General features: G+C 41.9%; 2 protein-coding genes across 10 annotated transcripts in view; both read left to right on the top strand.

The window, feature by feature from the left end:
• The window catches only part of ATP13A3 (ATPase 13A3), a 108,123-nt gene extending 97,605 nt beyond the window's left edge, over positions 1 to 10,518 (top strand). For 7 of the 9 annotated variants that reach the window (XM_074404746.1, XM_074404743.1, XM_074404748.1 and 4 more), the window contains 2 exons: positions 1,354 to 1,443; positions 7,112 to 8,479. In XM_074404746.1, coding sequence (XP_074260847.1) covers positions 1,354 to 1,443; positions 7,112 to 7,309 — 288 coding nt within the window. In that variant the 3' untranslated portion in view covers positions 7,310 to 8,479. Of the gene's footprint in view, positions 1 to 733; positions 1,445 to 7,111 lie in introns of those variants that run through there. The other 2 variants (XM_039478666.2, XM_074404749.1) reach the window with 2 other exon arrangements.
• An 82-nt stretch (positions 10,519 to 10,600) lies between these two features.
• GP5 (glycoprotein V platelet) lies at positions 10,601 to 21,456 on the top strand. The gene has a single exon (XM_074404752.1). It carries the CDS (start codon positions 14,569 to 14,571, stop codon positions 16,417 to 16,419), a length of 1,851 nt encoding a protein of 616 aa, XP_074260853.1. The 5' UTR covers positions 10,601 to 14,568; the 3' UTR covers positions 16,420 to 21,456.
• Positions 21,457 to 23,712: the final 2,256 nt, after the last annotated feature.

Here is a 23,712-nt window from a genome sequence, read left to right as displayed (position 1 = left end):
TTTCATCTTAGGCAAATTCATTTAGCTTTCTCTTCTGAACTTTTCTGTGAATTGATAATGGTCATATTAAGGGGTATGATTTGCAGTCATACACATAGGAGAAAATAAGCAGTGTGATAATAAAAATTAATGATGAGTAGAAAGAAGTTTGGTGCCTAAGTGGCCCATGAACAGATGAACCAGTGATTATGAAATCAGAGTTGGCACGTGCCATCTGTGTTTTGTGATATACAGCAAAATCTCTCATTTAAGGGAGGAAGAGGTAGGGCCATTCTCCAGGAAACATAGTGAATATTCATAGTAAGATAATTTATTGAAAGTAGAAAATAATAATCCTTCTGGACTTACCTAATTTCAGCATTGATTATAGAACTTCCTCCTTCGTATTTGGTTTTGAGTGGTCTCTAGAGGTCTGGAGTACTCCTTGATTCATTGTATATTGTATAGTTACCCTACCATTAGGATTGCCTTTAGGTTAGCATCTCTAAAAGGAGTTGACAAGTTCTCACTGATGGCTTATTAATAAGCTTTTGTCTGCTCTCAGAACTACTGTCATAACTGACTCTTATATTAACTATAAGAAATAGAAGGGGGAGATACAGTTGTGATTTTTAAGTTCAGAGTTTCATAGTACAGGCTTTTTGATTAAAATAAAGGTAACTTTTTTGAGAAATATATATCTATATATTTCAATGGTAATAGCTCTGGACTTAGAAATTATGCTTTGTTTCAGTTATCCCCCTAAAAGATGACTTGGTATTGAAATTTGAGATATGATGGAAGCATGGATATTATGGTACTGACCTTTCGAAGTTGCCCAGTGAAATGTGTGTGTCTGTGTTTTTTTTCTTTTTTATGGGTGCTAGAAAGCACATGTAAGCTATTATATTCTAAAAATTGTTCCTTTTTCTACAGTATAAGTTCATCTTTTCACAGAAATGTTACTTATTCTTACTATCTAAAGAATGATTTGTGTTGGATGCTGATTAAATTATGTATAGATATGGATATAGAATTTATACTAGATACTCAATGATAACCATTGTTAAGAAAGACTTCAAATTATGTAAGCATCACTTTAATATGGGAAAGACTTGAGGATTTATACAAAAGCTGTATTTCATGGAAAATTTAGAAGTCTCATTTTATCAATAATTTAATGATTGATTTATATTTGTTACAAAAATCCTGTCATTCTTGATCCTTTTGCGATATTAACTGAAATTCTATATGTGAAAATGATGAAAATTATGTTTTTCATCAATTATGCAGCATTGTGATTTTTTTAAATGTGCACATTAATAAAAAAATGACTTAGTCATTATTAATTCTTAACTCACTGGAATGTCTCAGAACTTCTTCCTTGACATGGTCCTTTGGAAAGTTGTGTTCAATCGAGACAAACAAGGAGAATATCGGTTCAGCACCGCACAGCCACCGCAGGTCGGAACTCAGCGCTTATTATCCGTTCTTCATGTCTCTCCAGGCTCTTCGGCTTGTATCCTCTGCATTCTATAGTGTGCTCTTGCTCTGTTCTATTATGTGTTACTTCAGCTTTTTTTCTTATGCATGGCATTTCATTTCTTATAAGAAGTCCTGGAAAATTCATGGCAAACATTTGTTAGAGGCTTTTCAAGATCAGAAATTTCATAAGTCTCCTTTCCATTCCAATCCTGATCTATTCATGTAAAAGTCTTGTCCTCAAAGGTGAGAGTTAATTTTTCCATTTCAATCTGCTATAAATTTTATGTTATTGTTTTTCATGAGTCCCCTTAGAAGCTAAATGAGATTTATTATAAACAGAGTTTGCAATGAAAATTGTTTCTTTTTGGATCAGAGTCCAAATGCCAAAATTTTGAAGAATGATTTCTGATTTCTTTTCAGTTACTGTCCCTTAATTTGGGGTGGCTTTTTGGCTTTCCCCAATGTTATATACCTTATCATTCACAAGACGGTGTGCCTTTTTTCATACAAACTGTGGTTTAGGACATTTGACTTTTGGGGCCTGTTAAATAGCCTATCTTTTGAAAGTTCTGTAGTGAAGAGAGAAGAGACATCGAAGAATAAAACCCATTTCCTAGTGTTAAGATATTAAAGTATAGCTCTTGATACAGATACAGATCGGACTTATTTTTTAAACCCATCAGAGCTCCTTGGGGCATAGAGAACTGAGTAACATATCACCCCTTCATTGCCTTTCCCATTGCTCTTTAGAGATGGGTGATGTGCTTTACAGATAGTCGTTCTGAGTCTTTCACTCAGCCTTGAACCACAGGAAGCTGGTGGAGATGACGAGGACTCCCTGGCATTTTTAAGTTGGGTTACCCACTTACTTTTAGCCAACTTTTACCTAAGTGGGAACTTCTGAGCTTTGTTTTGGTAATGCAGCAGGCCTGATGTCCCGGTGTAATGCCACAGGATTGCTTTATGAGAGGGCCTGTAGAGTACCGTTTCCATTTTCTAATGCTTTATGGTGAATAATGATGGAAGGCAACAGCATCTGGAATCAGCCTGTTTTCTTTCTTTTTTTTTTTTCCCCTGAAAGCAGTGTAATACCAGTTGTCCCTAGTAGTAGGTATGACTAGGGTTGTACAATGGGCTCAAGTCCTTTAGCAAAATCTTGTATGTATACAGACACACACACACACATATATACACCCCATACATATAGTTACCTCACTACATTACTTCAAAAGGTTGTCTTTGGCTTATATTGTCAGTTCTCATGTGAAATGTTTACACTGTATTCCTAGGCCTAGGAAAACATTTAGATTTTTCATATTCTCTGAAGAGATCTCTGACTTGATCTAAATAAGAAATGCATGTTTTGAAGGTGAGTAAAGCCCTGCTTTAGTTGAAAATATCATGAGATCCCTTAAAAATATTTGGATTGGAAGTCGCTCCTGGCTTTTCAATCAAAATTAAATGGCAGAAAATTCTTTTATTTGTCTCTGTTTTCTAAAAAATTATTAAAAATATCTGCCCTTTTTGTGAGACTGGGGTCTCACTTGGTTGCCCAGGCTGGAATGCGGTGGCACAACTATGGCTCACTGTAGCCTTGAGCTCCCCAGGCTCAGGCGATCCTCCCACCTCAGCTTCCTGAGTAGCTGGCGTTATAGGTGCCTGCCACGATGCCCAGTAATTTTTGTTTGTTTTGTAGAGATGGGATTTCACCATGTTGCTGGGTAGATGGAACTATAGGTGCATGCCATCCCAGACTCAGCATTTTTTTTGGTGGGGGTGGGGGCGGCGAGGGTAGGTTTCTCCGTGTTGCCCAGGCTGGTCTCAAGCTCTTGAGCTCTGCCTGCCTCAGCCTCCCAAAGTACTGGGATTACAGGTGTGAGTTGCCACACTTGGCCTTCCCTTCTAATTTTTTAAGAGTTTGTATGTCCTCCTCTGAAGTGTTCAGGGGAGAGTGAAGGTAGACTGGTCCAGAGCAGGTGGGCCCCACCCAGCACACCCTGTTTGTTACCTGATTCTGAGAATCATCAAATAGACAAGAATTTAAGTCTTCATTTCGGCGATCATGATTAAGGTGTGTTTTTAAAAAACTTACTGGCTTTAGGAAAGAGAGTTCTTATAACCTCTCAGCACAAAGTAACCTGCTTTCTTCTCTGATGCTTCCGTGTGTAGTGTTGCTTCACTGTTCATGTTTGTGGCTCTCTAAGAGCCAGTCCTCAGTTAATCATATTACCATAAGGCCGTGGTTCTCAATCAGAGGTGATTTCCCCCAGGGGACATTTGGCAGAGTCTGGGGACATTTTTGGTTGTTACAATTGGCAGCCCCAGCTGTTAGTACTTATTCTCTGACTGCCCTCCTCTCCAAAAAATCCTTTGTATCAGTGATTTTCAAGCAAGATTATTCATCAAAAATGCTTTTTTCCACCCTTGACCTACTGAATGGGAATCTTCAGTGGAGGCCCCCAGCATCTGTGGTTTTCCGTAAAGCTTTACCCAATTTGAGGAGATCTGTCGTATCTTCTCTTTAGAAGTATTTGTGCCTACCTTGTGTCTGGTAAACTGAGGTCACTTAGTAGTGGAACTAGAATCATACTAGCCTGTAATTTGATCCTGCCTGAAGATTTATGCCCAATTTATGTTTTCTTTTTTGGTGAAAAATCAAAAAAAGCAGTCTTTATGGTATAGTGGTAGTCTTTATGCCACTTAGAATATTATTTGAGCTTATATAGACAGAATGTTAATGCTAAGTTTCTGTATTGGTTTTATATTCAGGATTGGTGTGAAAGAAGACTTATGAAAACCATTATAACATTTTTTTCCTTCAAGCATGGCATCATATTTTATATACTGCCCATGAAAACATTTTCTGAAAGACATTCTAAGTGTAAACTTGACATTTGTGCAAGTTCTTTTTAGTTTCTCTGCTGAACTAAGCATGATAGCCTCTTTACTTCTCTGAGGGGATACATTTGGTCACTTAAGCATTCCTTTCAGGAACAAACGGAAAGATCCAGTTGCTACAGCTGCTGTGCTCCCTGCTTGAAGGACTTGGCTGTGGGTGTTTGGAGAGGCCCCTGCTGTCCTGCCTCATGGTCTTTGTGTTATGCAGCACCTGCCCTTCCCGTCACCATCATCATCTCCCCTGGCTGATCTCTCATTCCAGCATGCCCATAGCACCTTTTATTTTCTCTTCCAGTGAATTATCTTGTGTTTGAGAATGTGTTTGGTATGTTTGTGTTTGTGAACTAACAAACCTATGCTTGCACATAGTGTATTTTTTGTGTATGATACTCGGGAGGAGATAAGGGTACAGGAACAAAATGTTTCCAACTAGAGTAGAGCAGGGGCATCCTTAGCGTTCCTCATGGCTTTTTAAAAATTGTGACAAGTGTGCATTGTTTTTAATAGGGTTGTGAGGATTTTTTTTTTCAATGTGTAAAAAGAATCCTATTCAGTTGTAGTTCTATTTGCAGTTAAATTAATTTTAATTGTATTGGTTTACTGACTCTCTACAAGTAGGGAACAGTGAATTGAGGTATGTGTGCGTGTGGCTGTCCTTAACTCAGCTTGCTACGCACTGCCCTTCACACTGGCAGACTCTTTGGACAGACAAGGCCTATTATGTTCCTGCTTCTTAAGAAAAAGTCATCAGTCAACATTAGCTTATTTTCTGTGATCGTATAACAGTGCTACTTAAAAGTGACAGCTTTCGAATTGATTTAGGAACAGTGATTTTTTTCCACAATTAGTTTAGCAAATGTCAGCACCTTCGGAAAAAGTAAGATCCACGTCGTAAACTGTCATCCCAGATTAAATATTACATTTGTGTGTGCCTTTACTGGAAAGACTTTATCTGTTATTTTGCATCACCTGAAGAATCCTGTACATAGTGAGTTCTGTACCTTAATGCTATTTTCCGGGGAACTTTTTTGAAAGGTAATACTAATATAACTCTCTTTAGTTGTGACAATAAAGAGGCTACTAGATGAGTAATCTTAAACCTCCCCTGCCCCCACCCCGGAATGTCACGTAGCTTATTTTTTTCACAGTCTTTGCCTTTAAATTCTGGGTAGCAGTGCAGCTTACTGTGTTTCGTCGGCAGACTTAAACTAGCAGACCTTTAATGTTGATGAGAGCGGTGAGTTACCATTAATCACGCACTCAGCGGGGCGGGGAGAAGAGGGAAAGGGTAGTAGTAGGTTCCTGACGGGTGTTTGAGTAGGATGAGCAAGAGCTGTCAAGCGAACCATGGAAAAGTTTTAAGAGCTTTAATTTTGAAGTATTTTTGCTCTTCTCCATTGGCCAATTTAGAGACATGTTTCCAAATACATCTATCGCAAATACCTTTTTAAATCATGAGGCATTTTGGATAACATAAGAATATGTATCTCAGTTATGTTACACTTCTATTTTGTGAGATTACTTCATTTAGAACTAGTTGTAACCTGGGTTATATGTTGATTGGCAAAACACAATGGCCTGGGATTTAAATTTCGTTTTGGAGAAGCATCAGCCAAAATGAGACATGGCCGTTTTTAGAGGAAAATATAACTACTACAGGTCCTGGTGTAGTAATTTATATTTATTTCAAATTTCAATTGAGACAAATTCCGAGAGCCCTTTTCAGCCCTCTCTGGAGTTTACATTTCTTTTTTTTCCCCCTCTCCTTTCAGTGTTATCCAAGAGCTTACATTTCTATGCGTCAACCAGTGATTCTGCTTTCTTATTCTCCAAGGATTATTTATCTAAGGTCACATTCACTAAAAACATGAGGATTGATCAGAAGGATCTCGGTAACAGCAGAGCCTTTTGCAGTGAAATAATGTGAAAGAATAGGAGTTGCTTGATACCTTTTATACCCTTTCCAGTCGCGGAGCACCAACGGACCATCATTATAAAACAGTATCACTTTTTACATTAGTAAGGATGTGGTTTTAAAAGACATAATTGACATTAAACATGATCAAGCCTTAAATTTGATCAAACAATATTTACTTTGTTTTAAGAGATGATACTAATAGTAACGAGGATTTGAACATGGCTTTCTTCCAAAAATGGTCATGTGGCTAAGTTGCCAGGAGCAATCGTACTAAAAGACAGTTTGGGACACAATGTGAAGATTTTCAAATTAAATACTAAATGTTTTATCTTTCTGAATGGCTTAAAGTTCTTTTTAATACATTGGATATTTTGTGTTAAAGCATTTATATCTGCAAGTTATTTAAAATGTATTAGTACACTAGAGTATAGGTACATAAAACTAAATAAAATGAAGTAAATCACATCGGTAACAACAACAAAAAATTCTAAAGAATAATCAGTTTCTAAATAATCGAAAGCTGCCTTTAAAAAAATAAAAGAACACGGGCTTTCACTGTGTCACCCAGCCTGGTCTCGAACTCCTGGGCTCAAGCCTTCCTCCCACCTCAGTCTCCCAAAGTGCTGGGATTTCGGGCATGAGCCGCCACACCTGGCCAAAGCTGCCTTTTTTAAAAAAAAAAAATGGATTCCCACCCTCACCACCATTTGATGCGCTCAGAAGTCATTTCCTCTTATTTTTCTCTGCTAATGTGTGCTTTAACCGGTTCAAAACAACAAGCCTTTAATCAACTGGGGTGTTTTTTTGTCCCCTCCCCCCCTATTTTCTTAGGAGTCAGTGGATCGGTGGGGAAAATGCTGCTTATCCTGGGTCCTGGGCTGTAGAAAGAAGATGCCAAAGGCCAAGTACATGTATCTGGCGCAGGAGCTCTTGGTTGATCCAGAATGGCCACCAAAACCTCAGACAACCACAGAAGCTAAAGCTTTAGTTAAGGAGAATGGATCATGTCAGATCATCACCATAACATAGCAGTCAGTCAGTCTCAGTGGTAATCATCACCATAACATAGCAGTCAGTCAATTCAGGAATACGTGGTTTGAGGAGTTTCTGATCCTGTGTGTCAGAATGGCACTATTTCTTTATGTCCCTTCTAATATAGTAGTTATTTGAGAGCTTTGCTCTTAAAAACAAAACCAGAAAAAGGTATTGTCCTAACAGTTAAATTAACAATCTGTAAAGTCCTGTATCTTCATTTCAGTCATGCAAATATTGTATACATTTCCAGAATTTTCTTGATTGTTACTCTCAGTGATACTCTCTGTACTGGGTACAGGAGAAGTTTGGTGTTTGGTAGGTTTTTCAACATTAGTTTTTGAGGTCAGTTTACCTCTTTACATTTATGTTCACAACCCTCTTATTAGAAAAAGTCTTTATTTATATGGACTCTAAATTTATGATTGAAAAAGAAAATGAGTGTTAATTAGCCTCCAGTGAAAATATGTTGAAAGCCTGTTTTCATTTGATTCCAGTATTTCTTCCAAAGAATTCTGTATAAATATACACCAATTCCCTAAGATGGTCTAGAGTTAGGAATGAGTTTTTATGGTGTTGCTTATAGAACAACTCAGGTAATTTCCATTTATGGTTTTATATTTTCTGTACAAACTGCCTGGGTTTTATTTTTCTAATCAGCAAGGTGCTTCACTGCCTTCTTGAGATGCCTCTCAAAGCTATTACATGGCTCTTGTCCTATGTGAGGTGTCAGTAGTCTAATTTGCTTCTGTTAAATGTTGTAGAACCTTTTTCACTAGGAAGTAGGGTTCATTTATGTTGGCAGTAGATGTGGATTCATCTTTCTAATGTTTCTTCAAATTTGTTTCTGTCAGGCTTTATGTTAAATGATTTTTAAAAGTTTTCTTGTTTTCAATTACCTAAAGACATAAGATAATAGTTTTTTTAAGTTAGAATTTTACCTCATAAGATTTTTTGAGGTTTGACATATGTCTCTGTCTTATGAATAATGAGGCTTAAAGAATATTGGATTAGAATGGCTGCATTTTTTAAAGCAATATGAACTTGGTGAGAGTTTGTTTTATGCCATTAGGTGGCGCCAGAGGTCAGAGCATGTCTATTTTGAATTGGACTATTAAAAATGAACGTCTTTGGTGTGGAAATTTTTGGGTGAAAAAAATGAGGAAATGAAGTTTAAAAAAAGGACATTCATTGAGCCAAAAGAAATGTGGAAAAACATGTTTCACCTTTCTGTTTGGCCTGATTAATGTTTAAATTCTTGCCAAAATTAAGGTAACTTTAAAAATGCCTTTTACATGTAGGATCCAGCAGTTTGGCAAAACCTAGAAAACTGACAGTGCTATAAAATGGACACTAAACTATTAAAACGTGTGACGTTGTTCTGTGTTCTTCCATAGCCAGTAACGTGCTTGCTGCGCTTTCTACTTCTAGCTGATCATTATTTCCCAGCATATATTTACCAATTTACCAATTTACCAAATTTTACCTAGAATTGTGGGACCAAATGGCTCTCACTCTTTATGCTGCAAAGACCTGGATGATGTTTGGTAACTAGAAAAATAGAAGTTACACTCAGGATCACTGTTAACTGCTATTGCCACTGATGATTCTTCCAAAAATATAATCAAAGTTCTCCATCAAAATGTATAATATGCTTTTAATACACATTAGATGATAATAACAGTTGTTCCATGAATAATCCTATGAAGCTATGCATCTTAGACCTCTTGAGCTGTGAATTAGCACTATTTTCTGTAGTTACTTCTTCTCTGGATCATTTTATAATTTCCGTATTAATTTCAAATATGCTTGTGTTATTCTTCAGTGCTCTCCAGAATTGTGCATTTTATTCTTTGGTTTAAGCACTCAAGCATATAATTAAAGGAATTGATAAGTAGCAGCTTGAAATTCAGTTATCAGATTGTATTTAACAATCTTTAAGAGCATGATCATAAAGAGCTATTTTTGACAACCCCCCCCCTTTTTTTAACATTAAGTGTTAATAAGGGTTTTGTATCTCATCTGTCCATACTGTTTTCCAAGGAATGAGGTGTTGAGGTAGGTGGAAAAGCATTTGTAGGAAGTTAATTTGAATATAGACACGGTGGGTTACTCACACTGAGAATGTTATTTGAAGACTGTCTCTGAAGCCAGGTGTGGTTCTCCTCAGTGCCATAGACCGAGTCTTCTCTCTGTAGGTCACCATTGCATAATTTGCATTCTGGATTTCACATTAAATTATTTGAGTTCATACAGACCTAAATTTTAAAATCTGTACATATATTATTTTGATGTATTAAGATGAATAAATATTGCTGATTTAGATTTTATTTATACACATACTTAAAGGACAGAAATGTCTGGGAAAGTAATTGTTAAATAATGATATGTAACTTTTTAACTTTTTAAATAAATAACAAGATTTTTAATGTGTATCTCCCTCAGGGTTGTTTAAACCTTCTTTTCTCCCTCAAGTATAAATAGTGGTAACTATATGTTTTGTATCTCCTGGCACCAACTGCTGTAAAGCAGTGCTGCAAATAATGCTTGAATAAAAATGGCTAAGCCAGCAACAAAATACGTACTTTTTACAGTAGTTTTATAATCCTTAAATTTGAAAGCTTTCCAAATGGCACTTGCATCTAAACAAAACTGTTGCAGTTTTTACTCTATTTACTTTGCTCCCTGTGCTTATGAAAGTACTGCACAGTTTCAAGGGCATGGTAACCAATATGTCAGTGTTTATGCAGTCTGTTCCCAAAACAGCTATCAATAACAGTACTCAGTGAAAGGCAAAATTCAAGCTTTAGAAAACATGCATGCATGCAGTTTTGACATATCTAAAAATAGGTTTTTGTATATTTATGGTGGGAGGTGGTTGGGGGCTTTTAACAAAATGGGATGTTAATTTTTGTATAGTCTGTGGGCATTTACACATTTTTAATGTATTAAAATTTGGTAATTATGTGTACATTAATTACTTCTGGTTATGATTTGTGAATTCCCTAAGACCTTGGATTTTTTTAAGTAACTTTATATCAGAAATGATACTGCATCTTTATATTTTTAAAATTGTATTGCTGCTCAAGAATGGTACCCTCTTGTCAAAAAGGCATACATTCATAATTGTACATTCAACATTGTAAATAATCTTATGAAACCTTTTTTGATTGAAGCATTCAAAATAAAAATTTTAATGAATGAAATACTACTTCATTTTTTCTGGGTTTTTATAAATTTGTTTGCTTTTTAGTCACATGAATACTTCCCTTTGTGGATTTGTTTTTCTGCGTAGTAATACTTCCCATTTACTTTTTTTTTAAAAAAACTAGATTTTTGAAGGAAATAAGAACAGCATTCCGCATATCACCCCATGTCTGCGACCATCCTGGGGAAACCCTTGAGTCAGATGCAGTGCAGAGCCAAACGTTAAACGCCAAGAAGTCTGAGGGAAATGGCGGAATATAAGAGGAGGAATTTATAATCTATTCATAGTTGGGAGAATCAAACCGAAAGCTAATACCATGGAGAGAGAAGATGGTTGTGGAAGTTCCAGAGAAAACAGAACCTTTGTCTGTGGGTGCGAGTTTCTGGGCAGCTCAGCTTCCAGAGACGTGCAGCCTCTGCTAGGGCACACATGGCTGGCTGTGATGTGATGAATTCGGCGGGCAAGGGCCTGCCTGCTTTTAGCTCCAGTTCTTGCCAGTCGCTATGGTTTGTACGGCATGTGTGATCCTTTCCACACAGGCTGCTGGTGTGGGCACAGTTCTGCATGTCTCTTCTTCTCCTCTATTACTGCCAAGTGCTTTATTCTGAGTGCATATTGCAGGAAGGGACATTGAGTCCTAGGGGCTTGAGTGAGACTGTCCGTGGTCCAAGTTGGGGTGTGGTTACTCCCCACTGTGCCCTGCCCACTGAGTCTTCCTCAAAGGGGAAAAACGCTCTCTCACCCAGGCAGACCTGCTTTTGAATGGTTAAGCCCCTTAAGCCAGGGATCTGCGACTATTTTATAGCAGACTTCTGACCTGGTGATGGATCCAGAATCTTGAGGCTTGAAGCACTGGAGCTGTCAATTTCATTGCTCCAAATACTCATTACCTCATCCACGTGCTGAGTGGATGGACTAAGAGTGTTTTCCACTCTGCAACTTCCATTCCTACTTATCCCTTCCTGGATAATCAGAATGTCTTCCTAAAGAACAAAACATAGAGGCCATTCTGACTGGATTTTTCCTGGGGAAATAGGCTAAAGAAGTGTCACAAGCATTTGAGTTGGCATCTTAATGCTGTTTGACAGCACACCTTCCCAGTCTGTCATGTTGGCTCCCTGGCATTTTCATGGGCTAGGAGGGGCCTTTCATTTGATTTGCCCTTGTATGATGGACTTACCAGCTCACCAGTGCAGCAGTTCTGGTCTCTGGAGTTGCATTCCTTGATCAGAACTGAAAGACCTCCTGTGATAACCTGGCAGAGGCTCTGACTCTTCCCTGTGGTCCAGGGCTGCATGACTTAGAAGGTAGTTTCAGTCAACTCAGCATTTACTGGGCTCTGACTGCATTTGGCTACATCAAAGGGTGATTAGATCTCATGATGTAGACATTCCTGATTTTAAGCCTTTGTCAGTTACAAGTGTTACGAATATCTCTAGTTTGTGGTTTGTCTTTTCACCTTTTTTTTTTTTTTTTTTGAGACGGAGTTTCACTCTTGTTACCCAGGCTGGAGTGCAATGGCGCGATCTCGGCTCACCGCAATCTCCGCCTCCTGGGTTCAGGCAATTCTCCTGCCTCAGCCTTCTGAGTAGCTGGGATTACAGGCACGCGTCACCATGCCCAGCTAATTTTTGTATTTTGAGTAGAGACGGGGTTTCACCATGTTGACCAGGATGGTCTCGATCTCTTGACCTTGTGATCCACCCACCTCAGCCTCCCAAAGTGCTGGGATTACAGGCTTGAGCCACCATGCCCGGCAGTCTTTTCACCTTTTTTATGGTGTCTTCATGGATAGAAGTCTTGATGCAGACAACATTAGAGTGCTTACAAAAGACACGTAGACATACATGTTTTGCCTATAGAAAAATGGGCAAAAGGAAACCCAGCATTCTCAAATGAAGCACAAGTGTGCCTTGATTATGTGAAAAGGTGCTCAAGTTCATCATTAAACAGGGAAATGAAAAGTTAAAACCATGCTGTGATCACTTTCATAGAAATGGCAAAAATGAGGAAGTAGCAAGTGTGGGCAGAGATGAAGCACAGGAACTTTCATCAATGGCAGGTGGCGTTGTAGACCAACACAACCACTTTGGAGAGCAGTTTGATGTTCCCAAGTTAAATTGAACATGTCAACACCCTGCAACACAGCAGTGCCATTATTGAACATGTACAAGGATGTTCTTGGCCTTATTATTCCCAAAAGGAAAAAAAATGGAGCATTTGAGAATGTTCTTAGCTTTAGTGCTAAATGGAGAAAGATAAACAACACACACATACACAATTGGGTGGAAAATTAGGGCAGTGTGGCGTGAAAAGGAAGACCCAAAGGAGGTGTGGCCCATCTAGGGTTGTGGCTACTGCAGTGATCAAACTATCATTCAGTTTTCTTAGCATCCCAGGTTATGTTGTGCCATTTATGGAAAACCTCTTCCCACTGCTCTTGGCTTTGACAGTAGGAATCAGGTTATATATGGTCTCTCAGTTTGAAGATATCTGTCATGAAAAACCAGAACATGTAGCTGGGTATGGTGGTGCGTGCCTGTGATCCCAGCTACTCAGGAGGCTGAGGCAGGAGAATTGCCTGAACCCAGGAGGTGGAGGTTGCGGTGAGCCGAGATCGCGCCATTGCACTCCAGCCTGGGTAACAAGAGCGAAACTCTGTCTCAAAAAAAAAAAAAAAAAAGAAAAACCAGAACATGGCCTCTGAGATAGGGTCCTTTCCCTGACCTATTCTGGTAAAATCCTTATCCTCAGGATGCAAGGATCTTACCCTCTTCCTTTAGAAAGTGTCGAATCACATGCAAAGCTCTAAGTCTTTCAGTTGCTTTGGCATGCAGAACCATTTCAGGTAAGGCCAAATATTTTAAAAATTAGTATAGGAAATTAGAGGGCTCCATTCATCTGTGTGTGCATGAGAAATAAAATTTCACCAGAAGCAATTTATGTAAAATTTCACTTGGGAAACATTGTTTTGGCAGATAAATAGTATTGTGCGCATTGCACAGAAAATTCAGTGCCATGAGTATTACCTTTTATTAAGCATCTTAGAAATGGTAGCTCTTTATGGCTAAGTCAAAAATACTTCCCTCAAATTCTGTGTGATCCTAGTTATACTATTGAACCTTTCTGTGCCTTTGTGTCTTTATCCTTGAATCCAGGATAATATACTTACCTCCTAAGGTTATCATAAGAATTAAATGCATACAGTATAAATAAAGCACTGAGAACAATGCTTGGTGTAAAGTGATAGGCATTATTTTATGCTTTTATTGGCTGTTGCTTGTAAAATGATAGGTATTATTATATGCTTTTGTTGGCTGTTGATTGAAGGTGCTCACTGTTTTGGGGTGTCCATCGTTTTAATAGAGTAACTTGGTACTGCAGAAATAGCATGATTGTGAGCAAAAGAATCAGATGGTGGTGCCTGCAGACTTTGCTGTTCCCTTCTTGACTGTTGGTTAGAGCCAAGGCAGGGGACATTATAAAGTCAAGAGCAGAGCTGCTTTCACAATGGACACTGCTTTGTAATGTCTGTGAGCTTGAATGTGAGAATGATTATTTTAATTAATTCTCTGTAAGGATTTTTAAGTATTGGCTATTCGGTAGCTTGAGATATATATATATGTGTGTGTGTGTGTGTGTGTGTGTGTGTATACGTTAGACAGAGTCTCAATCTGTCCCCCAGGCTGGAATGCAGTGGCATGATCTCAGCTTACTGCAACGTCTTCCTCCCAGGTTCAAGCGATTCTTTTGCCTCAGCCTCCGGAGTAGCTGGGACTACAGGCGAGCGCCACCACACCTGGCTTATTTTTGTACTTTAGTGGAGACGGAGTTTCACCATATTGGCCAGGCTTGTTTGGAACTCCTGACCTGGTGATCCACCAGCCTCAGCCTCCCGAAGTGCTGGGATTATTTACAGGCGTCAGCCACCGCACCCGGCCTGGGTAGCTTGAAAACACTAATGTTTAAAACTCAGAGTAGAAAATCAGTGCTTTAAACTCAGAGTAGAAAATCAATAGAGCAAAAGAACGAGACCACACAGTGTAAAATGAATGTCTTTTCACCACCTAAGGAAATCTGCAGTCCTAAGAAAAGAGGGAGGGAGAATTCTGGCCAAAGGACTCGTGCCTCTGCAAAAAGTGCAGGATCCCAGGATTCAGTATGGGCGCGAGCGCTCCTGTGCGTTGACCACACTCCCACGGTTGCTTTTTCAGACATGCTGAGGAGGACCCTGCTATGCGCGGTGCTCGGGCTTCTACGAGCCCAGCCCTTCCCCTGTCCGCCAGCCTGCAAGTGTGTCTTCCGGGACGCCGCGCAGTGCTCAGGGGGCGACGTGGCGCGCATCTCCGCGCTGGGTCTGCCCACCAACCTCACGCACATCCTGCTCTTCCGAATGAGCCGCGGCGTCCTGCAGAACCACAGCTTCAGTGGCATGACCGTCCTCCAGCGCCTCATGCTCTCCGACAGCCACATTTCCGCCATTGACCCCGGCGCCTTCAATGACCTGAGAAAACTGAAAACCCTCAGGCTGTCGCGCAACCAAATCACTCGTCTTCCAGGTGCGCTGCTGGATAACTTGGTGCTCCTGGAGCAGTTGTTTTTGGACCACAATGCACTAAGGGACCTTGACCAAAACCTGTTTCAGAAACTGGCTAACCTGCAGGAGCTCGTTCTGAACCAGAATCAGCTCGATTTCCTTCCTCCCAGTCTCTTCACGAATCTGGGGAACCTGAAGTTGTTGGATTTATCGGGAAACGACTTGACCCACCTGCCCGAGGGATTGCTTGGCGCACAGGCTAAGCTTGAGAGACTTCTGCTCCATTCGAACCGGCTTGTGTCTCTGGATTCGGGGCTGCTGAACAGCCTGGGCTCCCTGACCGATCTGCAGCTCCACCGAAATCACATCGGTTCCATCGCACCCGGGACCTTCGACCGCCTCCCAAACCTGAATTATTTGACTCTTGCGAGAAACCATCTTGCGTTTCTCCCCTCGGCGCTCTTTCTTCATTCGCACAATTTGACTCTGTTGACTCTGTTCGAGAACCCTCTGGCAGAGCTCCCGGGGGTGCTCTTCGGTGAGATGGGGGACCTGCGGGAGCTGTGGCTGAACGGCACCCAGCTGCGCACCCTGCCTGCCGCCGCCTTCCGCAACCTGAGCCGCCTGCAGGTCTTAGGGGTGACCCTGAGCCCTCGGCTCAGCGCGCTCCCGCAGGGCGCCTTCCAGGGCCTGGGCGAGCTCCGGGAGCTCGCCCTGCACTCCAACGGCCTGACCGCTCTCCCGGATGGCTTGCTGGGCGGCCTCGGCAGCCTGCGCCAGGTGTCCCTGCGCCGCAACAGGCTGCGCGCCCTACCCCGCGCGCTCTTCCGAAATCTCAGCAGCCTGGAGAGCGTCCATCTGGACCATAACCAGCTGGAGACCCTGCCTGGTGACGTGTTTGGGGCTCTGCCCCGGCTGACGGAGGTCCTGTTGGGGCACAACCCCTGGCGCTGCGACTGTGGCCTGGGGCCCTTCCTGGGGTGGCTGCGGCAGCACCCAGGCCTCGTGGGCCGGGAAGAGCCCCCCCGGTGCACAGGCCCTGGGGAGCACGCCGGCCTGGAGATCTGGGACCTGCCGGGGAGTGATGCGGAGTGCCCTGGCCCCCAGGGCCCGCCTCCCCACCCCGCTGCCGACAGCTCCTCGGAAGCCCCTGGCCATCTAACCTTGGCTCCCAACAGCTCAGAACTCTGGGTGTGGGCCCAGCCGGTGGCCACTGACAAACGTCGAGATCATAGCCCATTGTGGGGGTTTTATTTTCTGCTTTTAGCTATTCAGGCCATGATCACCGCGATCATCATGTTTGCTATGATTAAAATCGGCCAGCTCTTTCGAAAATTAATCAGAGAGAGAGCTCTTGGTTAAGTCAATCAGAAAATCTTCTAATTCTTTAGAACGTGACCAGATATGGCTCAGAGGAGAATCCAGACCGGCTGCTGCTGTCTTCCTCCCCTCCTCCCCTCCCCACTCCTCCTCTCTTCCTCCTCTTCTCCTCCACTGCCTCTCCTCTCTGTGCTCTTCCTTCTCACAGGCCTGCAGTCGCTCCTCTCTGTCCCCCCTCCCTCCCTCTCCTCGGAACTAAGCTTTACGTTTGTGAACTGTGGCTGCCTGCCTTCCCTAGCTCCTGCTCCGGTTTGGGGGTGGGGGCGCTGGATTGTGTTGGGCCCATCCTTGTCCCGCTGTGGCTGGCTTGGCGTCTGGCGGAGAGAGGGCTCTCTACGGAGTCAGGGGACAACTCCAGGCCAGCGCCTGTCTCCTGCACAGAGTTAGCCGGCGAATGTTTGTGAAATCAATGAATGGATAAAGAAATGCATGCGATCCAAGTGATGATGGCTTTTCCCGGAGGGAAAGGATCAGTTGCTCTCTTTATTTATTTATTTATTTAAGACAGAGTCTCACTCTGTCGCCCAGGATGGAAGTACAGTGGTGCGATCTCGGCTCACTGCAGCCTCTGCCTCCCAGGTTCAAGCGATTCTCATGCCTCAGCTTTTCGAGTAGCTGGAATTACAGGGCTGTGCCACCACACCCAGCTAAATTTTGTGGTTCGTTTTTGTTTTTGTTTTTTTTTTTTTTTTTTTTTGAGACGGAGTTTCGCTCTTGTTACCCAGGCTGGAGTGCAATGGCGTGATCTCGGCTCACCGCAACCTCCGCCTCCTGTGTTCAGACAATTCTCCTGCCTCAGCCTCCTGAGTAGCTGGGATTACAGGCACGCGCCACCATGCCCAGCTAATCTTTTGTATTTTTAGTAGAGACGGAGTTTCACCATGTTGACCAGGATGGTCTCAATCTCTTGACCTCGTGATCCACCCGCCTCGGCCTCCCAAAGTGCTGGGATTACAGGCGTGAGCCACCGCGCCCGGCTCAATTTTGTATTTTTTTAAGTAGAGATGGGGTTTCGCCATGTTGGCCAGGCTAGTCTCAAACTCCTGGTCTCGAACTCCTGGCCACAAGTGATCTGCCAGCCTTGGCCCTCCCAAAGTACTGGGATTACAGGCATGAGCCACCACACCGGGCCCTCTTTATCAACTTTTAATTGAGAAGTGCGCTCTTGCCGTTCTTTCCCCTGCCCCGTTTTTCTCACTTTATGTATCTCTGACCTACGGGCTATTTGGGAGAGCACTGGACTCCATTCATGCAGTGAGCAATTTCAGGATAGGCAGTTTCTGTGAAGCTGACAGAGGAAGAAAACACAGAGCCTTCCCTCTAGGCGCTCAGTGTGTGTCCAGCGTGGTTCCTGAGCCTCCCGTGAGTTCCCATTTGCTTTACATCCATGCAATACGTCATTTTGAAACTGGATTGATTTTCATTTCCTGGAACTTTGCCACCTCATTTTACAAGCATTTATGGAACAGCTAACATGTGGCTGTTATTCATGAATATAATGATAAGCTTGATTCTAGTTTAGCTGCTGTCACGGGCTCCTTTGTTCTTCCAGCTGAAAGCTGTAAAAGTTTTGTTGCTTTAATTGGATATCTGTGCGTGGGAGAGGCAGTGGTTAAAACAGGGACTGGTGAGTTGACAAGTGTGGGTTCAAATCCCAGCTCTACCACTTACTAACTGCATGGGACGTTATGTAAGACACTTGCTTACATTCTCTAAGCCTTAGTTTCCTCAGCCTTAAAAAAGGATAAAATAGTACCTGCTTCTTAGAGTTTTTATGAGAATTAAAGGCAATAAAGCATATCATGACTTTGCCCTGTGGCCTGCAGTCCATAAATGGTAATGAATGTTAGCTATTATTACTAAAGGACGAGCAATTATTATTGGCATCATGATTTCTAAAGAAGAGCTTTGAGGGGTTCCCCCCCGCCCCTCTGTGTATAAAGGTAAATCCAAACTTTCTCATACTGGAGGTTACATTCAAATCAGTCTGTCTTCCCCTGTGGGTGGCCTCAGCCCTGTGTGGCCAGGCTGTGTGCTCACGGTCCTCCAACACCATCAGGTGGATGCTGGCGTTGGGTTGTGGGTTCTGCAGATGTGGGAGTCAGTTTCTGGGTTTTCCATTGGTCTGTTTGTCTAGTCCCGTATCATACTCATGGTCTTCATTATTGGAGCTTTAATAATTTTTGGTATAGGCTCATCTGTCTACCTTGTTTTTCTTTTACTGTTGGCTCTTTGCAATTCTATGACTATTTCAGGGTGAGCATGTCAACTCCATTGAGAACACCTGCTGGGATTTTAATAGAAATGCCAGTAAATTTGTAAATAAATTTGGGGAAGAATTTGCATTTTTTACAAAACCTACTGTTCTTGCCAGTAAGCATGGTTCATCTTCCCATTTATTTACATAACTTTTTCTTTTTCTTTTTCTTTTTTTTTTTTTTTTGAGACAGAATCTTGCTCTGTCTCCCAGGCTGGAGTGCAGTGGTACAATCCGCTTGGTGGACAAGATTGAGACTGAGTCTTAAAATATATATATGTATATTTCATCTTTTTACCTCATATTTGGAAGGAACTGAATGGATATATGTTGTTTTTCTATATCTTCTTGCTCAAGCAACATATATATCAACGTTAGTTTTTTCTTTTTTAGAGCTAGTGAAAAAGAAACCCCACAATTCTTTGAAGAATGAAATGGGGAGCCAACTGCCATGTCATGAGGACACTCAAGTAGCCTTAAAGGGGTCTACATGGCAAGGACCCAAGACCTTCTGCCGTGAGCCAGCAGGGAACTGGCCAGTGTGAGCGGGATACATTGGAAGCAAATCCTCCAGCCACAGTCATGATGATCATAGCCCCAGCCAACATTTTGATGCCAATCTCATGACAGACCCTGAGCCATAGCTGCTCAACTAAGCTACTCCTAAATTCTTGACCCTCAAAAACTGTGACGTAGTATATTTTATTGTTTCAAACCCCCAAGATCTGGGGTATTTGTTTTGCAACAATAAATACCTAATACACACATACAATAAAACCAGGCCACGATGGTTTTCCAGAGGAGTTCTACGACATGTTCAAATAAAAGATAATTCCAGTTTTTATGAACTGTATCAGAGAGCACGTCCCTGCCCACTTTATGAGGCTGTATAACCTGATACCAAAATTGGTCATGGATTTTTTTTCAAACAATTTATAAGCAAATCTCACTAATAGTAAAAGTCCTAAACAAAACAGCAAGCTGAATTCAGATATATATTTTGAGACAGAGTCTCACTCTGTCACCCAGGCTGGAGTGCAGTGGTGTGATCTCGGCTCACTGCAGCCTCTGCCTCCCTGATTCAAGCAATTCTCCTGCCTCGGCCTCTTGAGTAGCTGGGATTACAGGCACCTGCCACTACGCCCAGCTAATTTTTGTATTTCTAGTAGAGACCGGGTTTCACCATGTTAGCCAGGCTGGTCTCGAACTCCTGACCTCAGGTGATCCACCCACTTTGGCCTCCCAAAGTGCTGGGATTACAGGCGTGAGCCACCGTGCCCAGCCTAAAAGATTAAATCTTTAGATGAGTTCTAAGTTGTACAAAGAAGCTAGATTTGCTACTGTATAAAAAGTAAAGGGACCTGCTTTAGGTCCCTTTACACAGAAAAAATGTAATGCTTTTCGTAAGAATATAACCTGAGCTTTGCTGAAGTTTCGTCTTCCATAAGGATGTTTAAAATGCCAGGCCAGGCCAGGCACAGTGGCTTACACCTGTAATCCCAGAATTTTGGGAGGCCAAGGCTGGTGGATTGCTTGAGCCCAGGAATTTGAGACCAGCCTGGGCAACATAGCGAGACCCCATCTCTACAAAAAATGCAAAATTAGTTGGGTGTGGTGATAGGCTCCTTGTAGTCCCAGCTACTTGGAAGGCTGAGGCGGGAGGATTGCTTGAGCCTGGGATGTTGAGGCTGCAGTGAGCTGTGACCATGCCACTGCACTCCAACCTGGGTGACTGAGACCCCAACTCTCAATAAATTACAAAATAAATAAAATAAAAATTGATTTAAAAATTTTTGTAGTTTAATTTGCTGATATTACACATTTCTGCTCATATGTTAGATTGAACTGTATGAAATTTTTGATGTTCAACCATTTTTGACCTAAAAAGCAAGTTCTGTGTGATTTAACTGAAAATTTCTGGGACTATATGTAGTTCTTCCAGTGATTACATCTGTAACTTCAAAGTCCACCTTTTTCTTGTTCCAGCAACTGCAGACGATCTCTGTAAACGCCTTGAGCTGTGTGTTGACATCTGCGTTCCTATTTGCCCCATGCTCCTGTCTCTCTTCCACCTCCCAGTTTCAGTCAAGGTTGATCACTTTTGTGTTCTCTGATAGCTAAAATTTTGGTGATTGTTGAAAACGAATAAAAAAGAGTTTATATGTTTTCTTTGTAAATATTTGCTATAGTACCAAATAGTTCACTGTCATTTCATTTTCTTTCTAGCACTTCCTTCATTTTTCTGGCATTTCTAGAGACTACTCCAGGCCACCTACCCAGCTGTTTCCTAGAACTGCTCTTCAGCTTTCCCTGATTGCTTCCACTCTTTCCCAAATTCCGTGTCTTCTTTCTTGCCTACTCCCTCATTTTACAACTACTTAGCAAAAGGGATCCAGAGGCTATCACTTTTTCTGAGTCCTTGCCTATAAATTTCTTTATTCTTTATTCTCTCATACTTGATGGCTAGTTTAGCTGGGAAGAGAATTCTAAATTCAAATGATCATCTTGCACCAAAGGGGCTGGTGGGAGTTTGTTGTCATTTTTAAGAGGAGACCTCTCTTCTTCTTGGCAGCCATCCTTAGGATCTTCTCTATGTCCTCTGTGTTCTGATTTTGATTTGATGTTTGCCATTACATTGCTCTTTATTTCATTCACACAAAGGGGCATTTGCAGGGTCCTCTGGAGACTTGTGTCTTTTAAGTGTTGTGAGATTCTGTCTTATTTATTTATTTATTTTTGATAATTCCTTTGTCCTCTCTTTTCATCTTTTTTTTTTTTTTTTTTTGCTTTTTCTTTTCTTCATCTTTTTAGTCTTTTTCTACCTTTTTTTTTTTTTGAGATGGAGTTTCACTCTTGTTGCCCAGGCTGGAGTGCAATGGTGCAATCTCAGCTCACCACAACCTCTGCCTCCCGGGTTCAAGTGATTCTCCTGTCTCAGCCTCCTGAGTAGCTGGGATTACAGCCATGCACCACCATTAATAGCTGGCTAATTTTTAGTAGAGACGGAGTTTCTCCACGTTGGTCAGGCTGGTTTTGAACTCCCAACCTCAGGTGATCTGCCCAACTCGGCATCCCAAAGTGCTGGGATTACAGGCGTGAGCTACCATGCCCGGCCTCTACCTTCTTTTTCTACCTTCTGAGAGACTCCTCAACTCCTTTCAACACTTAAGTAAAAATGTTAATTTCTGCAATTGCAATTGCATTTTTAATTTCTGCGATCACTGTTAATGTTTTAAAAATAAGACTCTTATTCTTATCTTATGGATGCAGTTTCTTTTTTGTTTTTTAGGATACTAGAGTTTAAGATTTTTGAGTTTTCAAAGTTCCCCTTTACTTTCTCAGCTCTCTCTTTTTTCTCTGGGATTTCATTTTGCTGCTGCTGTTGCTTGCTGGGTTCTCTTAAACCTTTGGTTGTTGTTTCATATTTTTAAAGTAAGGCAATAAAAGTAACTGACTTTGGGATCTTTGTGCATACCGGCAGGGGTTATCAACTCTATTTTAGGGTATGAGGAGCAAGCTGCGTGTTACACTGGGAACCTCTATGAGCCAGAATGTTTGTGGAGGGTTATTTATCTAGGATCTTGCAATTTCTTTAAATAACTTTTTGTGTGTTTGTTTTCATAAGGGTTGGAGCAACCCTTTATACTATAATAGCTTTCAAATAACTCCCTGGATTTTATTCCTACAGATCACACCTTTGCATCGTACCCGGTCTAATCAATCTTCACGCCTCTCTGGGGTTCTGTTAAACAGACAGAATCTCTCTGCTCACACTGGCTATGGCTTTCTCTTCCTCATCTACCACTCCTTAACTGCTCTGTTCTGTAACCTTGCTGAAATCTCCAGTCCATTGCTGATCCTCTCGCATTCCCTGTGACATTGTGGGCTGATACCATTTCAATTTCTTTTACCACCATCGAAGTGAGGTCTTCGGAGGGAGAAGAGCTAACTAGCTTCCATCAGTTTGCTTGATTAACTGAAAGTCCAACAATTCTGTTCTCCGAGTTTCCAGCTCTAGAAGTTTCCTTGACTTCTCCTGGGCAGAGTTAGGTCCCCCTTGTCCTGGGTTCCTCATCACTTTGTCTCCTCCCTCTCCCCCGCTGCATGTTGTAATTGACTTCACTTTCTGAGACCATCACAAAAGTTGGGCTCTGAATCTTTGGTGACATAGGAAGTGAGCAAGTCTGTTTTGGGAGAAGTCAATCTGGGCTTCCCAGCTTTTAAAAGATCACTATTACTACAGGGTGTGCCAAAGGCAGGAGATGCCAGGACTCATTGCCCAGTAGTTGTGCACACCCTCATTAGACACCTGGAATGTTACAGGATGATTCCATCAACATCATAAACAGACAAACATTAATTTGTTTAAGTTCAGTGGCTGGGTCCAGAATACTAGAGGCTGAGAGGCCTAGGGGAAGAAAACAATGAACAGCTTCTGCCCCGTGACACATTCTGGCTCATAGAGGTTCCCAGTGTAACACGCAGCTTGCTCCTCATACCCTAAAATAGAGTTGATAACCCCTGCCGGTATGCACAAAGATCCCAAAGTCAGTTACTTTTATTGCCTTACTTTAAAAATATGAAACAACAACCAAAGGTTTAAGAGAACCCAGCAAGCAACAGCAGCAGCAAAATGAAATCCCAGAGAAAAAAGAGCTGAGAAAGCAATGGGGAACTCGGAAAACTCAAAGATCTCAAACTCTACTATTCTTTTTTTTTTTTTTTTTCCTTTGAGACGGAGTTTTGCTCTTGTTACCCAGGCTGGAGTGCAATGGCGCGATCTCGGCTCACCGCAGCCTCCGCCTCCTGGGTTCAAGCAATTCTCCTGCCTCAGCCTCCCGAGTAGCTGGGATTACAGGCACGCGCCACCACGCCCAGCTAACTTTTGTATTTTTGGTAGAGACGGGGTTTCGCCATGTTGACCAGGATGGTCTCGATCTCTTGACCTCGTGATCCACCCGTCTCGGCCTCCCAAAGTGCTGGGATTATAGCCGCCACACCTGGCCAACTCTAGTATT

Source organism: Saimiri boliviensis, chromosome 8, assembly GCF_048565385.1.
Source record: "Saimiri boliviensis isolate mSaiBol1 chromosome 8, mSaiBol1.pri, whole genome shotgun sequence".
Classification (NCBI taxonomy): Eukaryota; Metazoa; Chordata; class Mammalia; order Primates; family Cebidae; genus Saimiri; species Saimiri boliviensis.
The sequence above is the reverse complement of the archived record's forward strand: the minus strand, read 5'-3'. Positions and strand labels throughout refer to the sequence as shown.